This window comes from Dermacentor silvarum, chromosome 7 (genome assembly GCF_013339745.2).
Source record: "Dermacentor silvarum isolate Dsil-2018 chromosome 7, BIME_Dsil_1.4, whole genome shotgun sequence".
Classification (NCBI taxonomy): Eukaryota; Metazoa; Arthropoda; class Arachnida; order Ixodida; family Ixodidae; genus Dermacentor; species Dermacentor silvarum.
The window spans coordinates 25,191,679-25,206,897 of NC_051160.1; the positions used below are offsets into that span (position 1 = coordinate 25,191,679).

Sequence of the window (15,219 nt, forward strand, 5' to 3'; positions counted from 1 at the left end):
CAGCGCGTAGTAATCTAAACTTTAAAAAATAGAACATCATTACCTAGGTTGTTGATATAGCCGTCTGGGGTTCCCTTTTGTTGCGTCGTTTCATGTTGTGGCGAACTTAAACGCGCTGATTGGACGCCCTTTTCTCGACTGATGCTGATGATAACGATAATGATGATGCATCGGGTCTTGTGGCGCATGGGCAACAGTTGATGAGACAAAGAGGAGCACCTAAACATACTCACACACGATCCACGATCGTGTTTTATTTCATTTTAATTTTCTTGTTCATCTCATCAAGTGGGCTGCTTTTAATAGATAATCTACAACCAACTAGCTCAGCAACACCTCCTAAGTAAGCATTCATGTTTGAGACGTTGAGGGAGATCTTCATCTTTTCCATTCTTTTTTGTTCTTGTTCTTCTGCTTTTCTTTTTTGTTCCTTGATCAGGTTCTGGCGTTGGAGGCCTGGGGGGTGCTCACGGCGTTAGCGGATCACTGTCGGGCACTTCGGGTGGTTTAGGTGAGTGCGGGTTCCGCACCTTTATAAAAGCGTATGTTGCTAGCGTGTTCTTACGAATATTACTCCGAAACTTACGCGCCTATATGCATGTGAAAGCTCGCACCCATATCATAAATTTACCATCATTGCCCAGCATACCCATACCTCACTTACTTTCTCATCGTGTGTCAAACTAATCCCTCTGTGGTTTTCTCCGCTCCACAACGCTCGCCCCCCAAATGCGCCACAACAGCTTCTCGTATCTCTCAAGAGCTATCAGCAATCTCCTTGGTTCTGTCGCATACCCTAAGCAGACGTGATCAAGCTTAGTAGTTTGGCTGAGGAGTACTTCAGTCCGGGCATGTTGGTGTGACATTCTTCGAGTTCAACCAGTGCAAATAAACGAGGACTCAAGGAACATACTTACACAGGAACAGCACTCGTCCTGTGTATACATGTCTTTCTTGCGTCCTCGTTTACATGCGCTGGTTAATTTTGCAGTAAGCTTATGGACTTGTTTTTAGGCGATCCCCATACGTTCTCCACTAAAACCACATTTCTGTTTCTGTTGAGTCGGTATACTGAGCATATATTTCACGGTATGCGCATGCATTCATTACAGCTTTTCTTTTTTTTCTTTTAAGCTTTTGGTACCAGGGGTACTGGCAGCGCTGTTGGATCAGGGTCGGGTGCTTCTGGTGGCGCAGGTGAGTGGTTCTAGTGGCGCGTTAAATATGCCAACAATGATTACATCTTTCAGGCAATACAGATGTGAAATCTACTTAGGCCGGTATAAGGTAAAACTATTCAAATCTGTTTTTTTTCTTCAAATATAACATTAGCCCGCCGTGATAGGAAAGAATGGTTCAGGTCCAGTCCATATGGGTGGGTGCCACTCCCGTATGGGCTGGACCCGAATCATTCTGTCCTGTCACGGAGGGCTAATAGCAGATTTGTTACAAATACAGGCAGGAATAGCTTTACGTTATACCCGTCTTAGCTCATTATTGGGCCGATGGATATGACAACGGAAAATCTTAAGGTAATCTGAACACAATGGGCGTAATTAATTTTACGCCTGGCGTAAATAATAACGCCAGGCGGGAAAATTACGCCTGGCGTAAGTAATTAATTACGCCTGGCGTAAAAAATAATTAGGGACCTGCACTTAGCGTTCTCTGGCGTCAGGGCCATGCCCAAGGATTATTTTCCGAATCAAGCACTTCACTGCACAATCACATAATGCTCATAATCAGATCGCGGTTTTGGAGCGTAAAACCCCATAATTTAATTTTTGATCTCCATAATGCATATATTAACAAGTGCATATATTCTAATGGCGCATGGTAAGTTGTTGCTGAGTAGTATGTCGCCGCGGCTATAAATTCGGGGGTGGTCAGGACTCCGAATTTATTGATTCGGGGACGAGAAATCCGCGCGTTCCCTCCGAGACGAGAAGCACCGGTGCCTGCAAACTATGAGAACTGTTCCCTTGCTTGGTGCACACTTAGTGACATATTTTTAGTGATCAAAGTTGGCGAGAGGCTTATTGAAGAGCGGCGCATATATATATATATATATATATATATATATATATATATATATACCCACTGCATTTGTGGCACAGCCGGCTAAAACGTCGGCTTACTGTCCTAGCATCGGATAAACTTAATGTTCCTTTTTGTCATTGTAGAGCTGCTTACTCAGACATACCCAGTGACCCAAGATGACATCAACGAAGTTCGTTGAAGAGCAGTATCACACCGATTCGCACATACCCAGCAGTGCAAGTATAGGCATCAAAATGTTTCAATGAACAGCGATACCTACCCAGTCCCGCATCTAAACCGACCCATGCTGGTGTGAAAGAGGATCGTAGAAGAGCGCCCCATATATCGTACACATTGCCACATATGCAGTGACTCAAGTTAGTTCGATGGTTAGTTTCTAGCCCTGTTCCTTCAGCATAGTAGTCTGATGCTCAAACCATACGAACATACACTACACAGGGACGCAGGTTGGCGGGAAAATGGTTAGATACAGACTGTAGCGCCCACTGTCGCCCCAACGTGGCGACACTAATGTCGGCGCGTTCAGCCAGCGCCTTGGTGCCGGCTGCGAATAGAGAGGAAAATGAAGATGGAAGGATGCACGACCTTTGACAATGTGGACCTTCTCAAGGTGCATTTCCAAATCCCCGTTGAGCCTGCCGATATCCCGAAGACAGTCATTACTACACCCTTCCGCCTGTTTGAGTATATGTCCATGACATTTGGGCTGCGCAACGCAGCTCAAACGTTCTAAAGATTAATTGCCTAGGTAACGCGCCACCTCCGTACTATATTTTCCTACATCGACGCCATCTTCGTCGCGAGTTCCACTCCACAAGATCATGAGCGTCACCTCCGGGAACTCCTTCAAAGCCTTCAACAATTTGGCCGAAATGTAAACACTCAGAAATGCGCCTACGGGTCTTCCGAGCTCGAGTTCCTTGCCCACCACATCTCGGCGCTGGGAATTCGTCCGTTGCCCTTTCACGTCCAGGCCGTGAAATTGTTCCCAACACCCTCTACCTTACGCCAGCACGTGATTTTCTCGGCGTATTGAATTTCTCACGCCGCTTTATTCCGCACTGCGCCGAGTTTCTGCACCCACTGACTGACCTTCTTCGCACAACTAAGACCTCTTTATCCACGATTTCCTGGTATCCTATAGCTTACACTGCCATCAAGGCTGCTAAAGAAGCCGTGACCGATTCAGTACTTCTCAGCCACCTGATGACTAACGTGCTCACTCACATCATGGCGGATGCTTCCTGCGTGGCCATCGGTTCTGTTACTCAACAAAAAATTGACTCCGATTGGTACCCAGTGGGTTTATTCTCACGGAAGCTCCAACCTGCCGAGACTCGCAACAGCGTGTTGGCCCATAAGCTGCTCACTATCTACTCCACCATTTAGCGCTTCCCGCACTTCTTAAGAGGGCCAGCAATTTCACGTTCTAACTGATGAGAAGCCTCTGGTGTAGGTCTTCCATATGAACTCCTCCAAGTACGTCGCACGTGCACCTCATCAAATGGCCTATATATCGAAGTTCACCATGAATATCCGGCACATCGAAGGCACCGACAACGAGGCAGCTGACGCACTTTCACGCATCACCTCCCTCGGCACTTCTACACATGCTGTGGAATGGAAACGTCTAGCACGAGCGCAGATGTAAGAACGTCAGTTACAAGTGCTGCGTGACCACCCCCATTCTGTTCATCTGAAACTCGTTCCTCACCCATATGTGCCTGGTTCACTGTGGTGCGACATGTCAGCGGCTGCACCTCGCCCTTTCACTCCAGCTGCCTCCCGTCGTGCGGTTTTCCAGTCACTTCACAACATCTGCCATCCCAGCATCCGAGCCACGCAGTGCTTCATTACGCAGCGGTACGTCCGCCTGAGCCTCAACTCCGATTTTCGCCAGTAGACCCGCTCGTACCTCGCTTGCCAGTCCGTCATAGTCAGCTGCCACATGAAGCCTCCGACGCAGTTATTCTTACCACCTGGCTGTCGCTTTGACCACGTCCATCTTGACTTAGTTGGAGCGCTTCCTTCCTCTCACGACTACCAGCACATTCTGACAATAATTGGCCGCTTCACCGCTTGGCCCAAAGCCGTGACCATACCGGACATCACTGCGGAAATGGTCGCCAAAGGTGGGTTCTGCCTGGCATGGGTTTTGTGGGATCGCCAAGCATGGGTTTCCCGCTTCTGATGCCATAACATTGTGACAACTGATCCTGGCCGGCAATTTGAGTTGGATTCGCTGCTTCCTGGAGTCACTTTCCTCAACCGCCTGCTTGGCACTAAGTACTGCCGTACTTGTCGCGATTTTTGTCGCGATCTTGGCCGTTCAGTGGCCGAACTCGTCTGCGGTGCACCCCTGCGGCATCCTGGAGCCTTGTGCGTTCCTTCGGCCCCATCGCCGCAGCAGCTGCAGTAACTCTAATGCCTACAGGGCTGCATTCAGCAACTTTGTACCGTCCTGGCTCGATCTTCTGACCACAGCATCATGTGCATCCGGACCTAACAATTTCGACGCACCTTCTTTTCAGACGAGACGCTGTAAACGCACCTCTTACACCTTCCGACGATGGGCCGTACCGCGTCCTTCACAGGATACCGAAGTCCGCCATCATCCTATTAAATGTTCGTGAAGAGGTCGTCTCGTCACACCGCCTCAAACCAGCCTGCTGCGAGGCGCTTCCCACGGAGTTCCACGCGGATGTCACCAGCGTATCCATCGATGCGCAGTTCACCAGGATAGCCCCATCTCTGCCTCGTCGACGCGTACATTTTGCCATTCCGTCTGGGCGGGGGCCCTGTTGCGCCCACCAACGCCGCAACGCGAGCACGCTAAGGTCGGCGCTGTCAGCCGGCGCCTTGGTACAACACCACCTAGACTGTAGTCTATAGGTGGTGTTGCTTGGTACCAGCTGGGAACGGCGAGGAATAAAAGCTACAGAAATTCTGAGAATTGTCTACTTAAGCATTGTTTGGCTCGGCTGTGACTTCGTTTTTGTTTAGTTTTGATAACTTGCTTTCCCTAGCTTATGCGCGTCTACCCATGGCTTTTCCGGTGGAAAAGAATGCTTAGGGTTCACTAGACAATCGTCAGATTTTCTCGCCGCATCCGGCCCCTTCCCTGCATTCGCAACAATTGAGTCGGAGCGCCGTTCACGAACGCACCTCGACGGAGCAGAGCGGTCGAAAAGGAACACGCTGCCGCAGTAGCACGTGAGGCTTGCGTGAGGGTAGAGTGCATCGCCGCGAAGCCATGTCACCCTCGCTATCACTCTCGCAAGCCTTTGTTCTGCGCGCATTCCTAGCCTACCCATGCTCTCGCCGGCGTCCTGAGTGCGCCTCTGTAAGGCCCAATGAAAGTGTTGCCAAGCTTCTCAACACGCTCGCTTGCCCGCAAGCTGTTCATAACTCGAACGACGCTCAGCAGCGTTCTATTGGGCATTGGGTTACCGCAAAATCACAAGCTGGCCCACACCTAAACTTCAAGTTAGCCTGCCCCCAAATTTCAACTGGCCCATCGCCAAATTAAAGTTGGCCCATCCCCAAATTTAAGTGGGCTCTTCTCCTGATTTCAGCTTGGCCCACCCCCAAGTTTCAGTTGGCCCACGTTCACATTTCCAGCTGGCCCATGTCCAAACTCCAAGTCGGCCCACTCCAAAATTTTAAGTTGGCCAACACCCTATTTCAATTGGTGCACCTCAAATTTCAAGTTCACTCAGCCACAAATTTGAAGTTGGCCCAGTTGTAAATTTCAAGTAGGTCCACCCCCAAATTTAAGTTGGACCACCCCCGAATTTCAAGTTGGCACAAACCCAAGTTGCAGCGGTCTTTCCCATGCATTTTCTAAGGAGCCCGATGTATCTCTAAAAGTACCCTCTTCTTATTTTATTTTTATGCTTAAAATTGTGTCTTTTTGCTTAAAAGCTACCAATCATCTACATTTAAACTATCATGAAGATTAAATGTCTTAATTTCGCACATACGCATTCTAGTGCAGATACAATGCATTACACTTTTTGCACGTTAGGGCTGGGGAGCTCGCCCAAAAATGCTTATGCATTAAAACAGCTGGGCAGCACGTGCTCGACGTGCAAGCACTGCATGGGCAGTTCTGCTCTAGAAGCCTGCTATGCTGGTCCTCTTGTTGCGATGCTCCGCTGCGACCCTTCGGTTTCCGACAAAACAAACATACTTAGCCCCTAAACGGGCCTGAAGGACAGCACAGTAATCCAGTTGTCGCATACTTTTCAGGGATATCGGTAAGCTGTAGTACCAGTTTTAGACCTTTTTCAGTAGTTTTTGTAGCAAGGCAGTAATATTTGTGACCATGTAAGCAAACGTCACAACTATTTTTGATTGTTCATCTAGAGAACCTGAATATATTGTGCTCTACTATTATATCACCTGCAAATAGTCGCTTCCTCCTCGCGTGCTTTGTTCCTTCTGCCATATCAACGATATCCCTGTTGTAGGTTTGACAGGTAATTGCCGGATATTCAGAATAAAATGTTTTTTTTTTTTCTACAGCGAAGCTGTTAAGGGCTCGCTAGGTTGGTCTCATTGTCATGCGCAGCATTGCCAAGCTGGGAGAGCGTGAAAGCAGAGCATAGGAGGAGAGGAGGTGCAGAGAGAGAAACAAAGAGATACAGACAGAGAGTGAGAGAAATAAAGAAAACAAAATGGACTTTCGTGGCAAGACGGGATTCGATCACGGGTACCCACAGTCCGAAGGCAAGGGTCATACCCACTACGCTATACACCCACGCTTCAAGAGCTCCGCTGTTTCATCAGATTTCAAAAGCGTGGAACTTGCTTAAGTTTCTTTTATTTCTCCTAAAATTGGTCGGTGGTATCCTAATTGATACCTACCCACGTGGATGACTCAGCGGATATGGTGTTCCCCCCGATGAACACAAGTTCTACCTTTCAGTTCCCAGTCCCGGAAGCCTCAGTCCGATAGGGTCAGATTGTAAAAACTCTCCACTACCGCGCTTCCGTTGTACGTAGCGATATCCGATAATTGATGTTTATCTTGAGCTTCCACTGCGGCATCTTTCATATCATTTGCGTGAATTCGGAACGCCAGAGCCGGTCAATCATTGTATTAATCGTGTCACATTGTATTTCTGTTTTTCTTCAACCGCAGTTCAACAGTGTCGTGCTTTCAAATCATGTGGTCACGTTTTCTACACGTTAAGAAACCGAATTTATACTTTTAATAATTCCACTTAGGAACTTTCATAATTTTTCAGCCGTCGTTATTTTTGAACCATCGTTAAAACAGTAAATCAAATTGTTAACAAATTACGAAATGACACGGAATAGTGACGTTCTTACTAACTGCGCTAAAGCGGCTTCAAAAAAGTCCGTACTACGGAACAAAGGAAGCCAGTCAGCCATCGTTGAAGGGCAATGTGTTTTCTGCAACAGGTTCCCAAAAGTGAAGCCTGAAAATTGAACGTATGAACTAAGAATTCAAGGATACCAGTGGGGATACTTCCGATTCTTGAAAGTCGCAGAAATGTCAACAGCAGCGCTCCGATATTATAACACTGTTCTAGGGGAAGAATTATGGTAAGGAAAAGTGCTAGAGACTGTCAGGTCAGTGCTTCTTCCGCTCAGTTCTTCTTTTCGCGCATCGAGAAGAAGTGTCACAAAAAGAAAGATGGCTGAGCCGCGAGGCATGGACTGTCTGCGCTTGGCTAGTAATCTTTTCTGCAAATAACATTGCGGGAAACACTGTGAACTTACAGGGCGTAGTAGCCTAAGCTTGGAAAAATAGAACATGATTACTTAGGTTTTTGATAAAGGCTGTCTGATGTTCCCCTGTGTTGCGTCGTTTCATGCTGAGACGAATTTTAAGGCGCTGTTTGTACGCTATTTTCTCGACAATTGCCTCGCTCAATTCAACAGTAAAGCATGCTTGTCTCACCGGTGTTTCCTTCGATAGAAAAAAAGGGAGGACCATAATGAACTTGACTAGGGAACACAAAGTTGGAAATGGCTTCTTCCCTGCCAGCCACCAGCATCAGTTTTAATAGTTTTCATCAGAAAATGCACCATCGCCTGTAGGACTTGGCTTGTTTCGGTAGACAGCGTAAGCAATCATCCTGTTAGTAACTATTCTTCGCACATCAAAAAATTCTAAACTGCGCTCATGTCAGAAGTAGTAACATAATTTTCCCACTTATTGTTCTTCATAATGTACAGGCCCTGTTGTTGCTAAGGTGATCTTCGCGTCCTCAACAATGGCTATGGCCTCCTTTACCATTTCTCTAGCCCTGTCCCCTCGGTCTGCAATTATGTTGTTGGCTTTCATAGCTGTAATATTGCTCGTATTCCATTATTTTAGTCTACGCTTTCGTAGAATCTGCTGCAGAAGTGTTGTACTGCTGCAGGACGTATCAGGTAGTGGTGTTACTTTTTGTGCCTGCCTGCTGCCTATTTGTGTAAACGAACGCTGCTGCTGTGAATGAATAAACTATGTTTTAAGAACAAGTATCATAGATGTGCTCAAAGACCATATTGTAAAGCAAGGTAGAAAAACACAGTATCCCGAAACTAGGAAACTGAAATAACATTTTTCTTACTTCTATTCGTCAACACATGCACATCGTAGAATACACTTCGTCAGGAACGACCTTAGTGGCCTTTCGCATGCGTGTCAAGTGCTATCGACAGGACAAATGTTTCTGCTACCTACTGATATCGCTGGTTTGCGATTTTAATATATTACGCTGCTAACGATAAGGTCGTGCGACTTTGACTTTTCTCTACCTGAAAAGGGTCCGGATGTGTGGTAATGAACAAGCATTTATCGATTAATACGCAGCCACTTGATGATGATGATAATATGTTGATAATAATGATGATGATGATAATGTCTAGGTTCTTGTGGCGCAAGAGCCACACTTGATGAGATAAATATGATCATTGAAGCGTACACATAGACAATCCGCCATTGTGTTTTATTTCCTTTTATTTTCTTCTTTGCCTCATTAAGTAGGCTGCCTTTAATCGCTAATTTCCAATGAACTATCTCAGCAAAGCCTCCTGAGCAAGAATTGATGTTTGGGACGTTGCGGGAGATCTCCTTTTTCTTTTCTTTTTCTCCTTTTTTTAAATTTTTTTTCCCTTGTTCAGGTTTTGGCGTTGGTGGCCTCGGCGGTCCTGGCGCTGCTGGCGGCGTTGGTGGATCAATGTCGGGTACTCCGGGTGGTTCAGGTGAGCGCGGGGGCCGAACTTTTACAAAAGGGCATGTTACTGGCATGTTCTTATGAATGTTACTCCGAAATCTACGCGCCTACTTGCAAGTGAAAGCTCGGACCCAATGTTTAAATTTCCCTTCTTTACCCAGCATGCCGAAACCTTATTTTCATTCGCAATGTCCGCCACGCTAAGTACGCCGTTGTTTTCTCCGTGCCACAAATCATGTCCTCAAGAAGCGCCATATAGCAGCTTCTCGTATCTCTCAAGAACGATCACCACTGTCCAGTAATTCTGTCACTTAATTTCAGCAGTTTTGTAGTTTGGCTTTGTAGTTTGGCTGAGTAGTGCTTCACTTCTGGCAAGTTGGTACGACCTACTGCAAATTTAACCAACGCAAATAAAGTAGGACTCAAGAAGCACCTATATACGCGACCACCACTGATCCTGTGTATATGTGCGTCTTACGTCCTCGTTTATATGCACTGGTTAAATTTGCAGCAAGCTTCGCTGATTTTTTAATATTATCCCAGTATTTTCGCGACTAAAACCACTGTTTCTGTCGAGTTTGTGCACTCAACATATATTTCACGGTATATTTCACAAGAATTCATAACATCTTTGTTTCTTTTAAGGTTTTGGAGCCGGGGGTTCTGGCGGCACTGTTGTATTAGGGTCCGGTGTTTCTAGTGCTGCAGGTCAGTGGATCTATCGCCCCTTTAAATATGCCAACAACAATTACATATTTCAGTGAATACAGGTGTAAAATATACCTAGGCTGGTATATGGCAAAACTATTCGAATCTGTGTTTATTCCAAATATGTCATTAGCTCACTGTGATAGGACCGAATGGTTCATATGCAGCCCATATGGGAGGGCGTTACTCCTATATCCAATGGCCCCGAACCGTTCTGACCTAGTAGCCATGCTAATTAAGTAGACATCCTAATTACTCACGCGTTTCCGAGGAACAAGAATCCAATAAATCTCATATCAAAGCAACCCTTTATGACAGACGTTTGTTTCCGTCATCCAACTGCGACCGATGGGACGAGCACTTGTCACGTGATTCAATCTATGGCGCCACATGTTAACCTCACAAAGTCGACCCCACAGTAATATAAATTGCAATCAACATTCTCGTCTAAAACAATCATCATTTCTGACTAAACAACATTCTCGCCTAAAACAGAAGTGGTATGTCTCGTGGTCTAGCTACCACATACTTCCGCTTTACGGAAACTACACCACTGCCCGACATGGCTCAACTAAGGACAGCACACATCAAACGAATCGGTTTATAAATACAGACATCTGTACCACCATTATGGATGAGCCTCTCTCCATCTGTGTTCTCTGTGGAATTACGCAAGGAAATGACAAATTCCACTTAATGTACGCACTGCAACGAATACGCAACGTAAAGCGCACCCATCCTGTAATAAACCGAACTCATTTCTTAGTGTTCTTCTCCTGCTTTAAAGCAAATACCTTTCTTTGCCTCTTACGCCCGTTTACTGTCTTCGCTAAGGGCACTCGATCTCGCGGAGCCAAGGTGTGGCCGCTGAAGGTTTAGACGCTGTGGTCGGTGAAAGCACTATGTCGCGTTTCACCACCACCTGAGCTGACGTTTGCGGACCGTGCATGTCACCGAAATCCACTGCGCGCATCTTGTCTAGATACGCCGAAGTGCACACTTCTTCTACGGGTAATACACAATTCAACGTCACATAACTGCAATCTCATTTGTGACTATTTCACTGCTTCTTTGGCACTCGGCGGCCGCAGCTTCTGTGGTTTGGCTGAGCATTCAACTATTTCCTTTGTTGTTTTTAATTCAGCTGGAGGTATCGCTGGCGGACATGGAAGACTGCAAGGTGCTTCAGGCTCTGGTGAGTAACTATAGGCAAACTATTTTTACATTGCTTTAATGAACACAGCTTCAATTTGATCTTAAATACAAGCTCGTCTAGCGTAGTATGATCGAATAAATTTAAACGCAATAAAAATTACAAACGAAAAAAAAAGCTAATTCTTTCTTGTTACCATTTATCCACCGGCAAGCCTGGTGTTCCTTTGTTCAGGCACAGTCGGCACAGTTTTTAGCCAACACAGCCACTTCTGCTACGAAACAAGCGCTATCGTCACTCTTCTAATTCTTTTTGTTTGGATCCAGCGCTTACCTGCTTGTGCTTGCTCCAGAATAAAGTATCACTACAAACGGTCTAGCATTTTAATGCCGATCGAGTGTTCTTAAACACCTGAACGAACGTACTTCAACGTATGTCATACATGCAGCTAACAAGAGATTGCCGTATTTGGTGATACGATATTTTGGCTCTGACGGAGCAGCCTTTGAATCCTCGAGTGGCTCACGTCAGTTAGGCCGCGGCAGCTTAGAGAGACCAATACTGATACTGCAAATTGATGCGCATTATCACGTTGCCGTAAACTGAAGATTCAAATTTCATACTAATTAAAACCGTATTATCTTTTGGTACAACAACATTAAAATATTTTTTTTTCGTTCTTTAAGCTGTATATACAGATTTGTTTTGCAGATGCAGTCCCTACATCACACTGATGTGACCTATTTTGATCTCCTTCATCTCGAGCACTTTCTGCAGCCCACAATTCTGTGCATTGATTTTACAACTCACTCGCTCGGATATTTGAGCGCATTAAGGGGTCAACTATTTCGTGAAATACTCGGTCTTCAATGGCGCTCGAGTCCTGCTTGCACGTATTTACCTTCGTGCTTTATTTTGTGGATTATGCACAGCAGACAAACAGTTTCGTTTTTCATCTTCAGGCTCTGCTGGCTCTGCGGCAGGAGTCTCAGGACCTTCGATTAGCTCAGGTGAATGAGGCCACCACCATTTCAGGGGGCCAAACATGGGCGCATGGTTTTAATGAACGCAACTAAAATTTGCGCTCTCAATTTGTCGTGCCACTTTTTACACTCAAGCAATTTTACAATTAACATTTCAGATGTCAGAAAATTTAAATAGCACAGCACATAAGACGAAAAAGGAAACCCACAGTGGTGTTGCATACACGCCACGTGTTGTACTTTTTTGGCTGCCTGCTTATCATTAAGCAAGCGCCTCTCATGGTGGTTTTAATGGAAATTTATCAAAATCGGTAGTAATTATTGTATGGGTAGATAATGTCCACAAGAAAACAAAATGTTATCAAACAAACAGTAAATCAAGTTTTCCAAAAGTAAAGAAATCACCCCGGAATAGCCACGTTGTTACTAACTACGCTAAAACGGCTTTAAAACGGTGTGTACTACTGAACAAAAGAAGTCGGTCAGCCATCGCTGAAGGCAAATGTGTTTAGCATAACCGGTGGCCGGAATTGAAGCAAAAAAATGAGCCTATTATCAAGCAATCAAAGATACCAGCAGTGATTGAATAAATGATGCTTTAAAAACAAGCATTCGCAGATGCGCCCAGAGACCATATTATAAAACGAGGAAGAACAGTATCAAAGAACTACGAAACTGAAATAAATTTTTGTGTTATTTCTATTTTTCAACATACGAATTACCTCGAATCCACTCATCAGGTACAACCATAGCAGCATTTCGCATATGTATCAAGTGCTGCGGACAGGACCAAAGTTTCTCTAACCTACTGGTATTGCTCGCTTGTCATTTTAATATATTTCGCCGCTAGCGATAAGATTGTGTGACTATTTTTTTCTGCCTTAAAGTGTCCTGAAGTGTGCTAAAGAGCGAGAATTTATCGACTCATTTGATTATCATGATAACGATAATGATGATGCATCTAGCATTGTGGCGCACGCGCAGCACTTGATGAGACGAAGACGAACATTTAAACATACACACACACACACGATCTGCGATCGTATGGATTATTTCGTTTTAACTTTCTTCTTTGTCTCCTCAAGTGGGCCGCTTTTAACAGATAATCTCCGGCCAACTAGCTCGGCAACACCTCCTGAGCAAGCATTCATGTTTGACGTTGCGGGAGATCTCCTTTTTCTTTTATTCTTTGTTTTTCTTCGTTCTTTTTTTGTTCCTTGATCAGGTTTTGGCGTTGGTAGCCTCGGGGGTGCTGGCGCTACTGGCGGCCTGAGCGGATCACTGTCGGGCACTTCCAGTGGTTTAGGTGAGTGTGGGTGCCGCACCTTTATAAACGCGCATGTTGCTGGCACGCTCGTATGAATGTTAGTCCGAAACTTACGCGCCTATACGCAAGGGAAAGCGCGTACCCAATTAATTTTAACATCATTACCCAACATACCAAACCTTACTTTCTTTCTGAACGTGTGTCAAAGTAAGCCCGCCGTAGTTTTCTCCGTGCCGCAACGCACGTCCTCAAGCAGCGCCATAGCAGCTTCTCGTATCTCTCAAGAGCTGTCACCACTGCCCACGCTTCTTTCCCTTAATTTCATCAGTCATTATCAAACTTAGTTGTTTGGCAGAGGAGTACTTTAGTCTGGGCATGTTGGTGCAACATACTGCCAATTTAGCCAGTGCAAATAAACAAGGACCCAAGAAACAGACACTATATAGACAGCAACAGCACTCGTCCTGTGTATATGTCTTTCTTGCGTCCTCGTTTATATGCGCTCGTTGACGTTACAATAAGGTTAGACGACTTGTTTTTATGCGATCACCGTACTTTCCCGAGTAAAACCACATTTATGTTCCGGTTGAGTTGGTACACTGAACATATATGTCACGGTATATTCCACGTGTATTCATTACAGCTTTTTTGTTTTCTTTTTAAGCTTTTGGCACCGGGGGTACTGGCAGCACTGTTGGATTGGGGTCGGGTGCTTCTGGTGGTGCAGGTGAGTGGGTCTAGTGGTGCTTTAAATAGGCCAACAATGATTACATTTTTCAGGAAATGCAGATGTGAAATCTACTTAGGCTGGTATAAGGTAAAACTATTAGAATCTGTTTCTTTTTTTTAATATAACATTAGCCCGCCGTGATAGGACGGAATGGTTCAGGTCCAGTCCGTATGGGCGGATGCCACTACAATATGGGCTGGACCATAATCGTTCTGTCCTACCATGGAGGGCTAATAATGGATTTGTAATAAATACAGACAGGAATAGTTTTACGTTATACCCGCCCTAGTTCATTATTGGACCGATGGATATGACCGCGGAAAATCTTAAGCTAATCTAAACACAACAGTCCCAATCTTCACCAAAACCCTGTTGTATGCCCACTGCAGAACAGAGGCCTTTACCGTGTGACCTGCACTTAGCGTTCTCTTGCGTCTGGGCCATCCCCAAGAATTATTTTCAGGAAGGGACTCAAGGCGAGAACGACAGCTATTTTGAAAGATTGATAACAACTTCTTTGCGCAATTGAATCGAGCACTTCACTGACAATCACACAATGCATATATTAACTAGTGCATATATTATATTTGACCTATGTGTAAGTTGCTGCTGAGTATAGTATGTCACCGCGGCTATAAATTCGGAGGTAGTCAGTCAATTTATCAATTCGGGGACGCGAAACGCACACGTGGTCTCCGATAGGAGAAGCGTGAAACACCGGTGCCTGTAAACGTTGAGAACTGCTTCTTCGTTTGCCGCGCACACAGTGGCACATGCTTATGATCAAAGTTGGTGACAGCTTCACTTCACCCCGTGCACTTGTGGCACAGCCTGCTAAAACGTCAGTTTATCTAATTCTAGCATCAGATAAAATTAGTTTTTTTTTGTCATTGTAGAGCTGCTTACTGAAACATACCCAGTGATCCAAGAAGATATAAACGAGGTTCGTTGAACACCAGTTCACCGATTCGCAAATACCCAGTGGTGCAAGTTGGCATCAAAATGTTTCAATGAACAGCGATACCTACCAAGTCAAGCATCTAAAGTGACCCATGCTGGTGTGAAAGAGGCTCGTAGAAGATCGCCACTTAAGTGTACACATTACCACATATTCAGTGATT

At 45.3% G+C, this 15,219-nt stretch overlaps 1 protein-coding gene across 1 annotated transcript in view; it reads left to right on the forward strand.

Moving 5' to 3' along the window:
* Positions 1–15,219, forward strand: part of LOC125939721 (uncharacterized PE-PGRS family protein PE_PGRS46-like) — a 129,569-nt gene that overhangs the window by 101,909 nt on the left and 12,441 nt on the right. Inside the window, exons 30-37 of the mRNA XM_049670966.1 lie at positions 440–511; positions 1,135–1,197; positions 9,205–9,285; positions 9,903–9,965; positions 11,110–11,160; positions 12,081–12,128; positions 13,327–13,407; positions 14,033–14,095. Of these exons, the coding sequence (XP_049526923.1) occupies positions 440–511; positions 1,135–1,197; positions 9,205–9,285; positions 9,903–9,965; positions 11,110–11,160; positions 12,081–12,128; positions 13,327–13,407; positions 14,033–14,095 (522 nt within the window). The remainder of the gene's footprint in view (positions 1–439; positions 512–1,134; positions 1,198–9,204; positions 9,286–9,902; positions 9,966–11,109; positions 11,161–12,080; positions 12,129–13,326; positions 13,408–14,032; positions 14,096–15,219) is intronic.